This window comes from Apus apus, chromosome Z, assembly GCF_020740795.1.
Source record: "Apus apus isolate bApuApu2 chromosome Z, bApuApu2.pri.cur, whole genome shotgun sequence".
In the NCBI taxonomy this organism is placed as follows: Eukaryota; Metazoa; Chordata; class Aves; order Apodiformes; family Apodidae; genus Apus; species Apus apus.
The window spans coordinates 70,279,137-70,296,354 of record NC_067312.1 but is presented as its reverse complement, the minus strand read 5'-3'; the positions used below and the strand labels follow the sequence as shown (position 1 = coordinate 70,296,354).

At 39.9% G+C, this 17,218-nt stretch overlaps 1 protein-coding gene across 1 annotated transcript in view; it reads right to left on the bottom strand.

Annotated features, from left to right (window-relative positions):
• MSH3 (mutS homolog 3) overlaps positions 1-17,194 on the bottom strand; it is a 118,897-nt gene extending 101,703 nt beyond the window's left edge. The window contains exons 1-8 of the mRNA XM_051642656.1: positions 17,032-17,194; positions 15,221-15,371; positions 14,032-14,258; positions 10,299-10,511; positions 8,912-9,028; positions 8,124-8,241; positions 6,689-6,834; positions 5,550-5,716 (exon numbers count right to left, since the gene is read on the bottom strand). Coding sequence (XP_051498616.1) covers positions 5,550-5,716; positions 6,689-6,834; positions 8,124-8,241; positions 8,912-9,028; positions 10,299-10,511; positions 14,032-14,258; positions 15,221-15,371; positions 17,032-17,139 — 1,247 coding nt within the window. The 5' untranslated portion in view covers positions 17,140-17,194. The remainder of the gene's footprint in view (positions 1-5,549; positions 5,717-6,688; positions 6,835-8,123; positions 8,242-8,911; positions 9,029-10,298; positions 10,512-14,031; positions 14,259-15,220; positions 15,372-17,031) is intronic.
• Positions 17,195-17,218: the final 24 nt, after the last annotated feature.

The window sequence follows — 17,218 nt, the reverse complement described above, 5'->3', positions numbered from 1 at the left end:
AACTGCTTGCAGCTTCCAGTTATACAAAACATTCTCAAGATGTTTGTCACAGCTTGCCTTTCACTTAAAAATCAATGGGAATATTACAAGCTACATAAACTATGAAACCACTAGTTTTTATGATTACCAACCCTTTAGATGCTTTTCACTCTGTTCCACATTTTTTTTTTGCCATACTGTTTATTCATGCTGTAGCCATTTGGTGTCCTGTTTTTGCCACTACAAACCATCCTGTCCTTGCTCATGTACAAACCTTATGAGCTAAGCCACAAAAATATATGCACCTAACTCCTCCCTGTTGTAAAAACTCAACATAAACTACATGAAAGCACCCTCTGATCTGAGCAACTATCAGCAATGCATAAAGTTCCACAAAATTTACAGCATTTTATACTCCTTTACAAGACCTCTGTGTTCATTTCAGCTGAGCTTCTATTCCTTGGCTGATGACATAAATCCCTAACTCTACCCATGACAGGGATGGGGAATGAACAGCACTATTGAGCAACTCATGTAACAAACTGGCCATAGCTCACTCCTATACTCTTTGCAAGTTAACTTAGAAACCCAGTGTACTTTCCCATAGCAAGGAATTTGAAGCACTGCTATATTCTATTAGGGCACCATACAAACTGAAACAAAAAAACCCAAAGACATCTCTTGTTCTTGATTTCTGATAAACTACAATCAGTCAAACATGAAACTGGACAAAAAAAGGCAAAACAGTACAGACTTGGGTGAAACGATGTTTTAGAGCTGAAACTCAAGTACTTATGATTGGTGTGTTTTTACATGTTTTCATAGAATGCTACAGAATGAAATATTACCAGTGTTCACATTAGAAAAGGATAAATGGAAAAAAGATATAAAGAGGATAACTGGGACAGTCTTAAGATACACTGAATAGAAGTGGCAACAAAAATGAAACAAAAAAGGGGCATATGAGGAAAGCAAGAACCATCAAAATGGAAAGGAGCATAAAAATTTATTTCAAAAAGATCAGTACAAGCCAACTTTTAAAGCAGCCAATATGCTAAGGAGGATGGGTATTGACCTTTGATGAGCAAGAGCGTGGAGTACTAAACTCAGGGTTGTCCTGTAAAAACAGAATTTTTTGAAGGCATGAAATGTTTTCTTGGTTTTCTAGAAAGGAAACTAAAAGTGTTAAAAGACTGTCCTCCAGCCAGGCCAGCACTTATAAACAGATGTTACTAGCAGTTCAGGAACAGAACACTGCCCATCAGAACAGTTTGTTCTGAACCAGTTTCCGCAACCTGCTTTTAACTTAAGCTTAGCTTTTGAAGGAATGCTCTCCACTAAAACTGACCTCCAGTTTGGTGTCCTTGAATAGTACTTTCTAGTCATTACATCTGTCCTTGAATAGTACTTTCTAGTTATTAATTTTTATGGACAATGTCTCTCATAACATTGGCAATAGGACATTGCATTTACCACCTGAAACAGCAACATGCCAGAAGCAAATGAACATGAAACCATGCCAAACATTCGACACATTTGCTTCCATGAGTTTTAAATTACCAAGGGGGAAGTTTGTGACTTGTAACACAAATCTACCCACAAGTTAAAATATTTTTAAAAGCTTACTCAGGTTGGTTAACACCGGAGTTTAATCCCCAGTTAAGCTAAATCTTTATAAAAAATATGAATCAGTTCAACTTCATTTAAATCAGTGGTAAAACACCTACTGCTAAAGGCTAGGATTTTCCACCCCCTCCCCCTAAGTATGCCATGTAACTAGATTGGCTTCATCCTAACCGAATTAAACTCCATTGTATGAATAAATCATACAAACAGCTAAGTAATCTTACTACAGTAGCATTTGGCTTTGTTTTCTGCTCATTACAACAATGACTAACTTAGACACGGAGAATTTCAAAACCAGGACAACATTTCCCATGTACCCTGCAAACCACTTTCTCAGGCACAGCTCAAAATGCTGCTCTTTGACAGTTCTTAAAACAGCTCTGCTACTGCTTCAGTCATTTAATAGCTTAAGTTAAAATTTGGTTTAATCTTCTTATTGCTTGACCTTGTTAACACCCACATATAAATGTGTGAAAGTATTTTCTCTACTTATCTGCAGGATAAGCAAACTTTTCACTAACACTGCACTGCATAAAACCTAAGTGAAGAGGCCACTTTCCATCGTGTATTTTATTTGCACTTTCATTTCTGACGTAAAACTCTTTACAGCTATTTTACAATAATCCACAGAAATAACTTTGACCATAATGAAGTACTCCTCAGGCTTAAGTAGTAATTTTTGGTGATTGTCAACCACATTAAAACACTAAAACCTTCTGGGGTGACTGGCTCCTGGTTCTGATAAAAACAAATTCAGAACAGCACCCTGCCACTCAGCTCCTTTTTCCTTCTATGATCGTTGCTCCTTTGATGTAAATTTTGCTGGGGAAATGTGCATAATATCAAAATAGAAGCACCAGTGTGAATAACAAAGCTGAGCCTGGACTTAGCTGCAGTGACCATGTGATGAGAATAGGAAGAGCACAGCATTCTATGAGGAAAGACACCCATTATGTATGTTGTTTTTTTTGTAGAATGAAGGCAGAAATATACAACAGTATGTAATATTCACATTTGGCCTCTGTATATTTAAAAAAAAAAAAAAGTTACAGAAATTGAAGGACAGCACAGATACTTTCAACTCTGTCATGATAACCAGGCATTGAACCAAATTATGACTGCTCTCATAGAGCTGCAGTAACTTATCTGGACTAAATATTTTAATTTTTTTAAATAACCATCAGCACACTTTCTGCTGGCGAAGACCTAGGCCACATCACCTTGGTTGGTCAGTGCACAGTTCTAATATGCAACATCCAAAACCAAATCCTCGCCCAAGCTACTCAGACAACCACTGGTGCAATTCTTACATGACATGGGCATGCAATGAGCAGAAAGACCCTTCTCTGCTCCTAACCATTCCAAACTCTACACCTTCTGGGACTGTTTTTCTTTCCCATCTGTACCCTGTTTTTATAAATTGAGTAGTTTTCTGCTGCATTAGAAATACACAAAGAGAGGAGGAATCTTATTAAAACACAAGATCCTAGTTCCCACGGTTTTACTGAGAAAGGTCTTCAAGTAATTATAGCAAAGCAACCTTTCCCTGGTAAAACATGATTCTCAATAGGACTTTAGAAAAGTGCAGCTACACAATCAAATTATCAGGTAATGCAGAATAGCAACAAAATTAATACTTTAGACCACTCAATATATATTAACATAAAATCACTGCCTGCATAAAACCAATTACTTAAAAACTGCAGCCTAGTTACAACCACAAAGAAGCAGCGTATTGGAACCACTTAAATACTCCAGGGCCCTCTAGTGGTTAAATGTAGGATCTGAGAAAATTCATGAAGAATTGGTTTTGAAATAACGCTAACGAAGAATACTGAAGCAATGTGGTTTATTTTTGCCACTTCCATGTAATGAAGGATATTTAGCCTGGAGAGCTGCTTAGTAAACTACTAGAAAGGGAAAAAAACCCTGCAAACTAGTATCTGTTCACAAAATCAGCTAATGGGTGGTATTTTTCATTCTTACTAGAAAAGTTACCAACATTCTCAGCTGTGCACAACTTAAAAAAAATTCTTAAAAACCAGTTTCTTACTCAAATCTGCATCAGATGGACAACAAAAACTCTTGCTCTGAAACATGCATTTGTTGGTTTATTACACCTTTTTACTTTTCTCTGGATTCCACAAAACTGTCAGTGCACATCAGTAACAAAAAAAAACCCAACAAAACAAGCAAGCAACAACAACAAAAAAGAATTGTTAATTTTCATTGTGGTATATCAAGAAATATTTTTAGATACTCCTATAGAATTGATATGTAAAAAAAGGAAAAGTGGCAAAGTAAAAGGCAAAAATGTACATCTGTTGGCAACTGGAAAAGGTTTGCTGCTTTCTAATCAGGCATTTTATCTTTCCAAGTCTTAACAAATCATTTTATTGTAAGGAAATAATTGATATTGCTTGCTTAGTACATCTAATTAGAGTTGACCTTTTCAACTCCTTATGGCTTTGCAGTCCATACAATGAGCTTAAGGAACTGAAGAGTCTAGTTGACAAGCCTAAGTGTCACAACACCACCAAATGATGACAAATACAGCAATTTCACAAGCCACCTTCTGAAGATCCCTAACATCAAATTAGACATTTTCCGTTCCTTCATTTAGTCTTGCCTCTCATACACACATGCCCTTGAAAGCCTGATAGCCAAGTACAGCAACACCTATGCAAATTCTTACAGTGTGCCACAGAAGCAGATTTTCCTGGACGCTTCATATCAACTTTTTTTTTATTTTAAATAGAAGGAGACAAAGAAGCATTAGAGTGGCAGGTGGGGAAAGGAATGCCTGTGCAGCAGACTGATTAAGCAGCTCACCTGTCTGGAGCATTTTAAGAAGCTACAAGATGATAGACTTAGGCAGAGTTTAAATGAGGTAGTCAAGGTACAGAGTTGCAGGTCTGCCAGGTGGCTACCATCTGTGTGATCATGATGCATTTGCCCACTGTTACAACTTGAGAGGTAATAGAATGTGTACCTTCACCCCCCACCCCAAACAAAAACCTTGCCAATCTAAAACAAGTCATTTTTCTTTGGATTTATTTAGTTCCACTTCTGTTAATACACAGGAGAAATTATTATCCTTTCTGACTAGTTAGTTCAAAAGGGAAATGACAAGTTCTAAGCTAGCTCTACACAGAGCTGCATGCTTTAAAAAAAAAAAAGTGAAAAACTGGTATTTTCTCACATAAATTGCATCTGCAAGATTTTGCAAGTTCACCACATACATTCAGAGGACTGATTTATCCCTCATCTATTACCTTATAAATTACATCCTTTTCTGCCTTTATTCCACAGTAAAACTGATATAGAAAACATGTAAGTTTACTTGTTGAAATACACAGAAAGAACTCAAAATACAAACAGAAGATCAGTCAGAATACTTCCAAGTCTGTATCCAAGTTCAAAATGGTGTAGTAGGACAAACAGAATGGAATACTAGTTGCAAAGGTTTTCTATACCTATCTACATTAATAAAAAAAAAGGTGTCATACCTTTTAGAGATTGTAAAATTACTATAAACAAATCAAACAGCCACATAACACACTTTCAGATTCCAAAGATAAGTGCATGAGCTCTGAAACACACCCAGCAGATCAGACAATCAGGAGGTGGAAGCAAGATGATCTAAATTCAAACATCAAATGTTTAGATGTATAAATCATTCATAGGCCTGAGAAAGAAGCCATAAATTTCAGTGTAAGCACAATTTAAGAATGAGTGCCCAGAACTCAGTGGAATTTGGGGCATTTTCAACCCAGCAGCAAACTACAGCCATTCTGAAATGGGCCTTCACAGAATTACACATCCATGCTTGCTTCTGGATCAAAACTCCATCAACAGCCATGTTGTCATTAAAAGGTAAGAGGAAAAAAAAAAACACAACAATAAAAAAACCAACCCCACAACAAAATCCCCACAGAACATACCTCATGGAGGTGATGCTGTTGATGAGCTTTGCAGATTGATCTGACAAGCCAGATGGCAGTATGATTTCAACTGGCTGCAGGCGCAAAACCCGGCTCTCCAACTCCAAGCGAGACGCGCTGTCCCGAAAACTGTCAAAAACTACTTCTCCAGTAGTTGGTTGGATTGCCTGTTCAAACAAAAAAAAAAAAAAAAAAAGGCATTAAATATTTAAAATTTCATTAATGTTTCAGTGGCTCAAATTGCTAAACCTGAAAGAAAATGTGTGGTGTATAGCAGAAAATTATGTAGCATCCAGACCTTTGGTGGAAGTGGCAGATCAAAAAAGATAATGGTGTTTTTCAAATCTGTAATATGGTGATAACTTCAAAAGACCACCACCATTTTGTCTTGGTAAATTATAGCAATACCTTAAAAACGAAAACGTGCTCTTGTTATCATCAGTCCATCACTGTTCAACTTCTATTACTAGGCCAAGCTATATAATTGGAAGTGTATGGGAGGTAGATGCAATTCAGCCTGGAAACTGTCATCCTGTTTTGTTGCTCTCTCTCAGCTGCAGTGTGACATTCAAATACCAGCACAATCAAGATGCTTCTAAATCAATGAATTACCAGCAGACTGGACTTCAGTTATGACTGCATTTTGCCAGTTAAACAATCCTGGTTTTAATCTTCACCATAAAAGGGAATACAAATCTGCAGTGTAAACAGTAAAAAAGGAGAAGTCTTTCTTTAAAGAACAGTGTTTTGTATAAGAAAAAGAGTACTCACAAGCTTTAAATTATTGACCCTGAAATTGTTTAAGCTCTAGAGTCAGCAATGCATCTGAATTAATGGTCTCCATTTATTTATTTAAATGGTTAAAACACAGGTATGTTTTCAAGTGATACTGCAGCAAAAACAGCATCAGGAGTATTTCACTATCAGCTCCAAACCTCTTCTGTAGTTTTCAGCCATCACAATTAACACACGGACAATATCTGACCTAAATTGCACCTTGGTACAAACAAAAACATCCCAAAAAATCTAAACAACAGGACAATCATAAATAAAGATAACCACCCACCTCTCAAAAAAACCCAACAAAACAACACCCAAAAATCCCTACATGAACCAATTCCCCTGTGAAACTAACTTACCATAATGCCTATAACGATGTCACCTTTCTTCCTGTCTTTTAAGTTTTCTCCATTTTCCCAGATACAGAGAAGGTAGTTATCAGGGACATCTGGTGTTACCTCTTCGACATCTACAGAATCATCTATCTTCAGCAAAGGGTTCACATGTAGCAAATGTTAAAAAACAATACAGTACACAGATTTTGCTGGGTTATTCATAGGTCCTTCTAGAGCGGAGTTCTTCTCAACTAGATTTTCTGTTGGGCCTTCTAGACTAAAGGTCTATTTGACTTCCATTAGTTTGATCCCTACTATGATTTCAGTGAACTTCAGGTGACTGCCAGCATAAGGACTGAAGTCAGTGGTTGTCTTCACAGGGCTGGCAGTTACACACTGCCTAGATTTCATCAGCTCATGCAATGGCCACCTCTGACTACCTCTGGGGGTCTCCCCATTCAAGCAAGAGCGACTAAGTCACAAGATCACTAGCAGCTGATTCTGCATATGGGCTTGTCAGTTTCACTTCATAGTCACAAATCACATGCACCTAACAGAAAAAACTAAATGCACCAGCTATGCAGAAACTGAAAAACAGACAATACCCCGAGTTAAACAAAAGTTTACATCTTAGCAGGAGCACTAGGTTAGATGCATTGAAAACTTGCTGCGTATCTATCAATGAGGTTGGGTCATGTTGCTGAATCCGGTCTCAAGTTTGCAAACCGTTGTAAGAAAGTCTGTGAGAAGCTTTCCAACAAAATCTCAGGACAGGGGAGGATGTGCTCCCCTAATACATTTCTTAAGCACAACCTCACAGGTATTAATCTAACAATCTTTTAAGCTGTTGGTATCTACTTATTACTTAAAGAAAATGAAGAAAAAACCATGAGGTTGATAAGGCAGGAGATAGGAAAACAAACTATAGAAGAAATTAAAACAGTAACTTCACTGCTTAAAAGCTGTTTCTATCTCATTTTTGCATTTTCTTTATTGCAACAGTCAGGAGTTAAATTACCTACCTAGATTTTTAACAGTACATTGGTTTTATCACCTTCTTCTCACTTACAGCAAACTGTTGACATCAAACAGTCAATTCTTCTTCCTTCACACCTTCCAGAACCACTGATGCTATGTTTTATTAAAATAGTGAAATCCCTAGTTGAAGACAAGACCTGCAGAACACTGTAGACTTGGGAAGACCACTCTCTGACTTCAGAAAGCAACTACAGTAAACACAAGCTCTGCTCTTTCACAACAAACCTAAAGCCCTGAAGAGATTCAACTCTTCATAAAGGCAGCACAATGTTCTACCACAGCACAAAATTAAAGGAACTTTATTACCTTTTGCCACTCTTACATCAGCCACTAGCTACTCATCTAGGTGATACCACTAGAATTACAGCATCTCATACATGAAAGCTGGAAGCACTGAACTAAATTTATTTGAAAAGGATATCTTCTCCAACAAGTGTAGACTTTGTGTAGAGAGCAGTCAGTTTCCGGGTGAAGACAGTGCTTTTATTTTCTCCAGCAGCCTTCAGTGCTGCAGTTTCCATTTGTTTTACTACTCCAACCTACCAGCACAGACACAAGAAACAAAGTTAGCTCTCTAATAAGAAATGGTGATGCTGTTATTTAATTATTTTTTGAGATGTGCAAACAGCAAATGCATCACTAAAACTGAGCAGGAAGGCCAGAGGCTAGCATCAGTTCTACTAATGAGACTATGAGGAACTGCTTTCTCTTATGCTCTGTGCACTTCCAGCTGCTCTCTCAACTTCTACCGCTGTGCTTCTTGATCTATATTGAAGCAGGAAAAAAAAGAAAATAGAGAGGTATCAATAGAAAGCCAAGGAATTAGAGGCATCAGTAGCAGGAAGGAAAAGAAAAAAAATAAGGGCTGAGATAAGAAAAACAAGGATGTGAGGAAGAATACAAGAGAGAGTGGATATATAAATTTCTTTATCAGATGTGAAGGTTTAATAAAAAATTGAAAGATTTGTTCTAGAACTGTTCTAGAAAACATTAAGATACTTTTCTGTGAAAGAGAGGAAGCTTGAATCTACTTAAATTCCATGATGCTCATCAGAACAGAGAAACTGAAATGCAGTTAGCCATTTTAATTGTAAAGACAGGTGATAACGAGTTTCACACTTCTCAGTTCAAATAAGACTGGTACAGCAAGTCCAAGTTATTTCAGTGCTATTCTGTACTTAACATCATTTAATAAAAACAAGAGTCAACCTTATATCCTTTTGCTACAAGTCGCCGCACATGGACAAACAGTCTGTGGCTCGGTATACTGGCAGTCATAAAGTTATGATCCTGATGACAATAAATGTTTAGTTCTTTAGCAGCAATCTGCAAAGGACAAGAAGAGTCAGCCAGCAGTTGGAAATGCAACAGAGGAGCTCATCTCTGTCACACCACTGATGCACAACTACACTAAAAGTCTGCTGTCAGAAGGAAAACACTACAGAAGAAGGCCCAGAGAGCTGGATCCCTCCACCTTCCTGTCCCAGCATGCTGTCACCAACAGGGGCTGCAGTATCAGATTACCACCCTGCACCTTGATCTTTGCACTGTGAGGTGGACCACCTACACAGCACACACAGATTCTGCTGCACAGCTCAACAAGGGTGAAATTATTTTCAAAACACAAGTACAGAAAGAATGGAGTTATTTTATTTGTGGTTATAAAGATGGTATTAAGCTAGCTAATTAATTAAAATGCTGAAAAATCAGTATCAAACAGCAGTGGAAACTAAGTACTAAAAAAAAACCAAACCAGTAAAAACATTTGTTATAGTGTAGCATTACATTGTATAATTTGTGTTTGCTTTTTTGCCTACTGGCAAAAAGGAAGGTGTTGTCTGACAAGAGAAAATAATCTTAAACAGGAACCGCAGTCCAACACTGAAAGGGGTCGTGTATTTCTATTTCTGGACCGTAAGTGCACCAGCAAGCAAACAGACAAATTACACAGTACAAAGTTGATCAGAAAAATTGATTTCCAGAAACTAAGCAAAGTTTCTTACTGGTCTCAAGTGTAGAATAATAAAGGTTAAACATTGGAAGTAACGATTTTTGGGACAGATTATGAAAAAACTCATTATGAACTCTTTATGAACCATCCCTTTGCAACTAACAGAATTTATATATTTTCGATTTTCTACAAATCTGGCATGTGTAGGTGCCACATCTGATCATGCATCTAAGATACTCTCTGCACTCAGGCTATACCAGCTACATTCATCAACTCTTACACCACTTGCTCCACTGTCTTCCAAACTGAACTATTCCTCATAATTTTGGGCCACATTAGAGAACTCACCTCTGAAAGTGCTTCAGCTTTAACTCCTGCAAGAAATTATTCTAGGACATCATCTTAAGTTCTTAATATGCAGGACAGCAAGCACCACCCTATGATTACAAAATAATAAACACTAAAAAGTGGATGCATAATGGATGGTCTTAAATTCAAGCATGCAGAGTTTTTCCATCTTGTTTTGAAGTATTTAAAAAAACAGGAAATTCATGTCCCCAGAATCATTCCTTCTGGAAGTGACCATAGACCTAGTATAACACTAACTTACTGCAAATACATCTTCTTAACTCTGGCAAAAATTACCTCTGCGTCTTGTCCAAAGAAGCGATATTTGTATCCACATTCCACGCACAAAACAGCATCTTTATACTGTTTCTTCATTTCTAGGAATTGAAGTTCTAGTGGAGTGTAAATGGTTTTGGTTCGCTTATTAAGATTTGTATCTGAAGAATTCTGAGTATTTTCACAGGACTTAAGAGATGCAGAAAACTGACGAAGATCACAACATAACTCCTCCTGTAAATAAAAGATGGGAAAGTACAGTTAGGAATCACCAAAAAAATCAGTTGTCCCTACAGACCATGGACCTAAAGACTGCTTGTCCCAAGAAATGCAGCAAGAGACAGGGAACTACTGCAGAGAGCCCATCAGAACGCAACAAAGATGATTGGAGGGATTAGAGCATCTCCTTTATGAGGAAAGACTGAGAGAGCTGGGACTCTTTAGCATGGATAAGAGAAAGCTGAGGGGAGACCTTAATAATGCCTGTAAGTATCTAAAGGGTAGGTGCAAGGAGGTTGGAGCCAGACTCTTTTCAGTAGTTCCCAGTGACAGGATAAGGGGCAACAGGCACAAGCTGGAACATGGGAAGTTCCATCTAAATATAAGGAAAAACTTATTTACAGTGAGGGTGACAGTGCCCTGGAACAGGTTGCCCAGGGAGGCTGTGGAGTCTCCTTCTCTGGAGATTAAATTCAAGACCTGCCTGGATGCAGACCTGTGGAATGTGCTCTAGGGGATCCTGCTTTAGCAGGGGAGTTGGACTAGATGACCCCTAGAGGTCCCTTCCAACCCTGACAATTCTGTGGTTCCAGGATTCCATGAAAACTATTAAAGCAGGATACACAGAACGAGTTTATTTGGCATTTCAAGGAATTAAAAAGTCATTACATTCAAAGATTGTGAGTCAGTTAATTAACTTGCTTTACAACAGTCCTTAGACATTGCAGGTGAAATCAGATCCCTACTGTATTAAAACACATGCAGGCTGCAAAGACCAGGCAACCTAAACTGGCCATGTATAAAAATAAGGATGAACTCCCACTCCAATTTACAGATTAGAAACTGCAGTGCAGAGAGATTAATGATGTTCCAAAAATGCAAAGTAAATCAACAAATTAACCTATTCAATACAAGTCTCAGCTCACTCTCTCAAGCACAAATCTTTCTTCTCTTGCCTGCCCTTCCTATATAAGCTCAGCAGACCTCCAAAGATAATTTATTCTTAAAATACAGAAAATCTCTATTATAGTTCCTAAACCGTAACAGTTAAGGCTTTGAGCCCACTCACTCTGCAGTTTATGATTTACAATGACATTATGTAGCTTATGCTAGCCAAGCAACAACTCAACAACTTTGCTTTGTTCTGTATTGGAAGCAGGGTGATGGATCCAGTCTTTTAGAAGTGCAGTGTTAAGGTGTGCTTCACTTACAGCAAAGTTCCTCCTCACTTAGATCACAATATCAAGTACTGAAAAAATTGGTTAAAAAAAAAAATACAAAGACAACAACCTGCACAAGTTTTTTAAGCCTATGACTATACAAAACACAGGTGACCACATTGTGCTGCAAGTTTCTGCATCTGCAAGTGAATCCAGTGAAGTTCAATTTCTACAAACTGTACCATCTAGATTACAAGGAACAAAGCCAACAGACTGTTCAGAAGCAACAGTAACTCAAAAGAAGCACAGAGATAGTACAAATCATACACTTTGGGTCCCTGGAATGTACGAAGAATGCAGTCAGAAAATAACGGGGGGAAAAAAACCCACTTAGGCATATTGTTCACTGTGAATTGCAAAACTCCCAAATTGTATACAACCAAGGGATAACACATTTGACAAGGAGACAGCATAGCCCAGCACAGACAAAGCTGTACATGCCTAGAACTCAGATGGGCCCAGAAGCCACCAAAAAATCCTCAGCCCAAGGATCCAGTGGTCTTCGACCCAAGGTCTGTGCTAGCCCAGCAGTTAAGACATCATTTCATTTTACAGAGAAAATTGTTGTGACACAGCATGTCAAATAAGGTCATAAAAGAAAGTAAAAGTAGTAAAAACACACATGGAAGTTGAATTGCTGAGATAGTGCTAAGTTAGCCCTTCAAGTTCATAAAATTACCCACACAGAAAGGTTATAACTCTAAGAAAAAAAGAGGCAAACATCTAAGAGTCATTCCAAGGAAGGCAGGCCAGCCCCCACCTGAATACCTGGCCAGCACAACAGGTATCACTTATGATAGCAAGGCTTTGTCAATTCAGTTATGAGTCCTCACTGAGTACACCAAGTAGCAAATAAGTGCTCTTTGATTACACTTTGCATACATCTTGCTTGCAGAGTCTATCTGCACAGAGCTGAAGCCGACCTCCCTCATCATCTAGGAAGGCAGAGTTCACTGCTGCCAAAATCTCACAACCTGTGACACACCAGTGCTGTTTGGCAACAAGCATCTAGGTATACAAATATGCGGTGGCACTGCTGCTATAAAAAGCACACCAGGGCTAGTGCACTGGAGTAGGATGGCAGAAATACTGCCCCAGCTGATACACAGAAGATTAAAAAACATCTGTTCAAGGATGAAGAGAAACCTGAATTTTTCATAAAGAAGCATTTTAGGTCCCCAGCTTGGTGGAAGGAGAGTTGCCTGTACTCTGTACTCACCAAACATGCACTGCTACTGCAGTTGCTGCAATGCATGTGTTGTTAACTGACAGCCTGTGCCAGGCACGTGCTGTCTCCAGTGTTACAGAGAGAGAACACTCCTCATGCACATCCCACATACATATGTGAGACACATGTATGTAAAATACACACACTCATATGTAAAACACACACAAGCTAAAGTTTCAGCATACTGAATTTGGTTCTCAAACACCTGTGATACAGGTTAAAGCATGATTTCTAAATAGCTGGGGCAGCATTTGCTGTCAGTGTAACTGGATAAACAAAGGGTCAGAAATTAAAAAGTTCCAGGCAGACAAGGGTTTGCAAAAGGACAGAGAAGGAACTTGTTTTCTGTGTTCTCCAACTGATGACACTTACATAATATCAACCCTCTATCACAACAGAAATCTCTTGCTACAAGGTGTTCACTTCACTGCTTTTATTTCAGTCTCATGTTCACACAACCCAGAGACACCAGTGTCATGACCTTCCAACAGGGAAGGTCAAATCATCTATACAACCTTTCATACAACCTCCTTCCTTCAAAAAGCCAGAGGTAGAGCTTTTTTAAAGAGCAGATGAGTCCCACTGCAACACCACAGTAAGGCATAAGATGCCTTTCAGGACCTGAATACTTGAAGCTGAGCAAAGTGAGCCCAAAAACCAACCAATTACCTAAAGTTAGCTAGCCCCATAATAAAAAGAGAAGCAAGGTAGTACTACACTCCTACCAACTTGTATCACAGGTATTGTTACGATAATTTTTCACCAGAGCTACCCAAATTTTCTGGTAACTTTAGTAGTCAGCCTTTTAGGAATTGTACAGCCCATACCAAAACTGATACAACTGAAAGAAAGCTCAGTGAAGGGTCACACTGAATATCTGTTATTAAATTTGTTATAGGTTCAATCACAAGATACACTGCTTGTGTTCTGCTCTCCCATTACTGCTTTTTTTCAATTATTTCACTAAAGAACTAAGGGGCATTCTTCTCACTGTGCAGAGCTTCAGGAAAAGATCTGCTTGCCTTCTTAAACCATAAAAAAACCCATAAAAAAGTAATCTACACTGTACTGGACCAACACTACGTACCTTCTGAGCAGCTTTTGGGTTAGTGTCCCCAGAGTGGAGAGGGCTTTTCAATTCTGAACTCCTTCCAATAATACTGGGACATTTTTCCAAACTCCAAGATTCTTTCTCCCGAAAACTATCCTCCTGGACTCTGTTACACTGCTGGTCTGAATCACTACAGAATTCTCTCAGTCTGTCTAGAGTCTGCAAACATACACGGGGCTTTTCACACTTCTGAGGCTCTTCTTCTATAAAAAAACACAACAAAAAAAAAAATTAGCAACTTATTTTCTAAAACAGAACGTCTATTAGAATGACATCATTAAGAAGAAAATGCTATCTTCTTGCTCTGTCTTTCTCTTCACCACACTGAATTCTCCCCTACCATTGCATTATTTCTGCCAGCCCGTGCATATCCTTAGCTTGGTTAACTTCCCTGGAAAATACTCATCACTTGCATGGTTCTTAATACATGGGAAAAGAAGCAGAACCATTTTTTAGACTGGTAACTGCAAAGCCACAAATTGGCCAAGAATAATGGAAGATGAGTGGTATTATTTCGGTAGTTATTAAGCAGACATGATGGCTAGTTGATGGTGTCTTAATGGTAAGTCAAAACTACATACCCACAAAACAACATAATTATCTCTTTGAAAACATTCTAGAGGTGAACTCTTTTCAATGAAATTTAAGTGTACTAAACTTCATATTCACTTGTTTTTCTACTAGCAGTAATTTGTTACATTCTTGGTTCAAAGCCAGATGGAGCACAGGCATCTCAATGTAATTAAGTGGCTGTCATTTCACAGTTAAAGAGCAGTGCACCAGAACCATTTATTCTGAGATAGCCTGTAGGTACCCCAGTCACAGGACAAGCTCTACAGAGCTGTCAGGTGTCAAGTCATGCTTTGTCTCAGTCTCAAAGACACTGCTAAACCACAGAGAGAGGGAAGTTGCAGCATTTCTGCTGGGCATCTGGACTTCACAGACTGAACCACCCCTTAAAGCTGACTCAGCTTAAGTAGATTTCCAGAGTCAGTCTGGAGCAAGGCTCCTTAGCCACAGAAAGGTGCTTTAGCAGTATCACTACTATGCTCACAGTTGTTTGCAGAGACATACTTTACACTCAGGAGGCACTTCCTTAAGGAACTGTCAATAGTATTTTTTTTTTACACTTGACAATTAAAAACTACTTATTTGGTATAAATACCTGAAGGTTTGTTTAAAGTCAACACACTTTTATCCTGAGTCTTCAGTGAGTTACAAAAGTCTTCTAGAGTAATTTGTCGTGTCTTGGTCTTCTTTTCACATGGTTCCTTGCTTTCAATTGATGTTCTCCTTTTTGTACCAAATTCAGAAGCCTGAAACATAAACCAAACAAAGAAAAGTTCAGTTACTTTTCTCTTTGCCATTCCCTATGAAAAACAAAAATGTACCCAAGGATTCCACAGAGACCACGCAAAATGTAAAATTAATTTACAACATGTGAAACCACTAATTATTTTGACTACCTGCATTTTTTGTTTATAAAAGTTCTTCTAACACTCGGGGCTAGAAGAGGAAGATAAATAGTCCATTCAGTGAAAAATTTGGCTGTTGTGCTATAAAAGAAACACCTGCAGCTACCAAAACTTCAAAAGGCAGCTTGGAGCTACCTCTGTGGCAGAGAACAGAACCAGCACTTTAACAGACTTTCCCATCATATGACACGTAACCATCCTGTGCCTCAACCACATCTCTTCTGCAAACCTGCATTCCCACAGCCCAGATACTGGCTAGTTGTCTCCAAGAGGCACTACTTCCTATGGCCTATATCCCAATGATGGAAAAGTATCTTCGCCACACCGTCCTGCAAGAGTTCTTCCAAACTTAAAAGCTTTTCCTAAACTACCTGTAAGCACCTAGTTAGCATCATCCTGGCTTTGCACAGAATACAGTACTTTCACCTACTGCCCCTTTGATGGCTTTTGACACACACACTTTTAACACTCTGTAAACAGAAAATTACATTGGCTTATGGGTTTTCATCACAGATGTCCTGTTTGACAGTTGCAAGAAGTATGACCAAATATAAAGAAATAACATTCAACTACAAGAACACATTATCCCTCCACTTTGTGGATAAACACCTAACAGGTGTTTTCAGCAGCCTGCATTCATGTTTCATGTGGTGATCTCATATAGTTTAATTGTATTACTGGGGAAATTCAACCACCTCGTAACCAACTAGGAACTCCACCCTCAGCAACTGAGGTCATAACCTCTAGATATCATATCCACATGGAGAGCTCACAGGAGCAGCAAGGAGTTTCCCTTCCAACCCCACTATAACCTACCACTAGATTAACATTAATTAGGAAGCAGCTTTTCTGCATGGAGAGAAACTAGTAATCACACCTTTGCACCAAAGATAGCAAAAAAGGTTGATCTGAGACACACATGAAAGAACAATACACCTTTTCCAAGCCAAAAAAAAAGGGCTAGAGGCATTAACTACAGGGAGATACGCCTACTATGCTTTCCAAACATCAGCCCAGGTGAAACCCGATTACTGAGAGCGAGCAGTTTTTCCCCCACAGCGACAGGGCAAGGCTGCCGGATCCCTGCAGGGTCCCTGGGCCTTGCACCTCACAGCAGGAGAAGAGTCTTCTGAGCTCCCCGCTCTGGGCCACCAGCTCAACCCACAGCAGGCCCAGCCTGTGCCCGGAGGCCCGACACTACAGCCAGGAGCGACACAGAAGCCCTGGTGACACCAGCCAAGCTCCCCGCACCCACGCCAAAGCTCCAGCTCCTACAAAACGGGCACGTCCCGGCTGTGTCCTTAAGGACTGGCTCTCGCTGCCCTGGGTGAGGCCGCGACGGAGAGGCCGGCGGCTGGAAGGCCTGGCCCACCCCTCCGCGCAGCAGGGCCGGACACGACCCGGCGACGCGGGGTGAGACCAGCCAGGCCCTCCGGCGAGGGCTCCGGAACGGGCTCCCGACCGACCGCCCGCCCGCCCGGCCCCGCCGCCCCGGGCGCACCGTCTGCGGGCCGGGGCCCCGCGTCCCGCCTTGCCCCGCCGCTCCGAAGAACCTGCTCAGCACCGGCTGCTGCCCCGCGCCGCGCGGCCGGCCCCGCGCCCGCCGCATGGCCACGGCGGCCCCGGGCGGCGGGCACCGGCACCGCCTCCCGCCGGATGCGAGCGGGGCGGGCGCGGGGCGGGCGCGG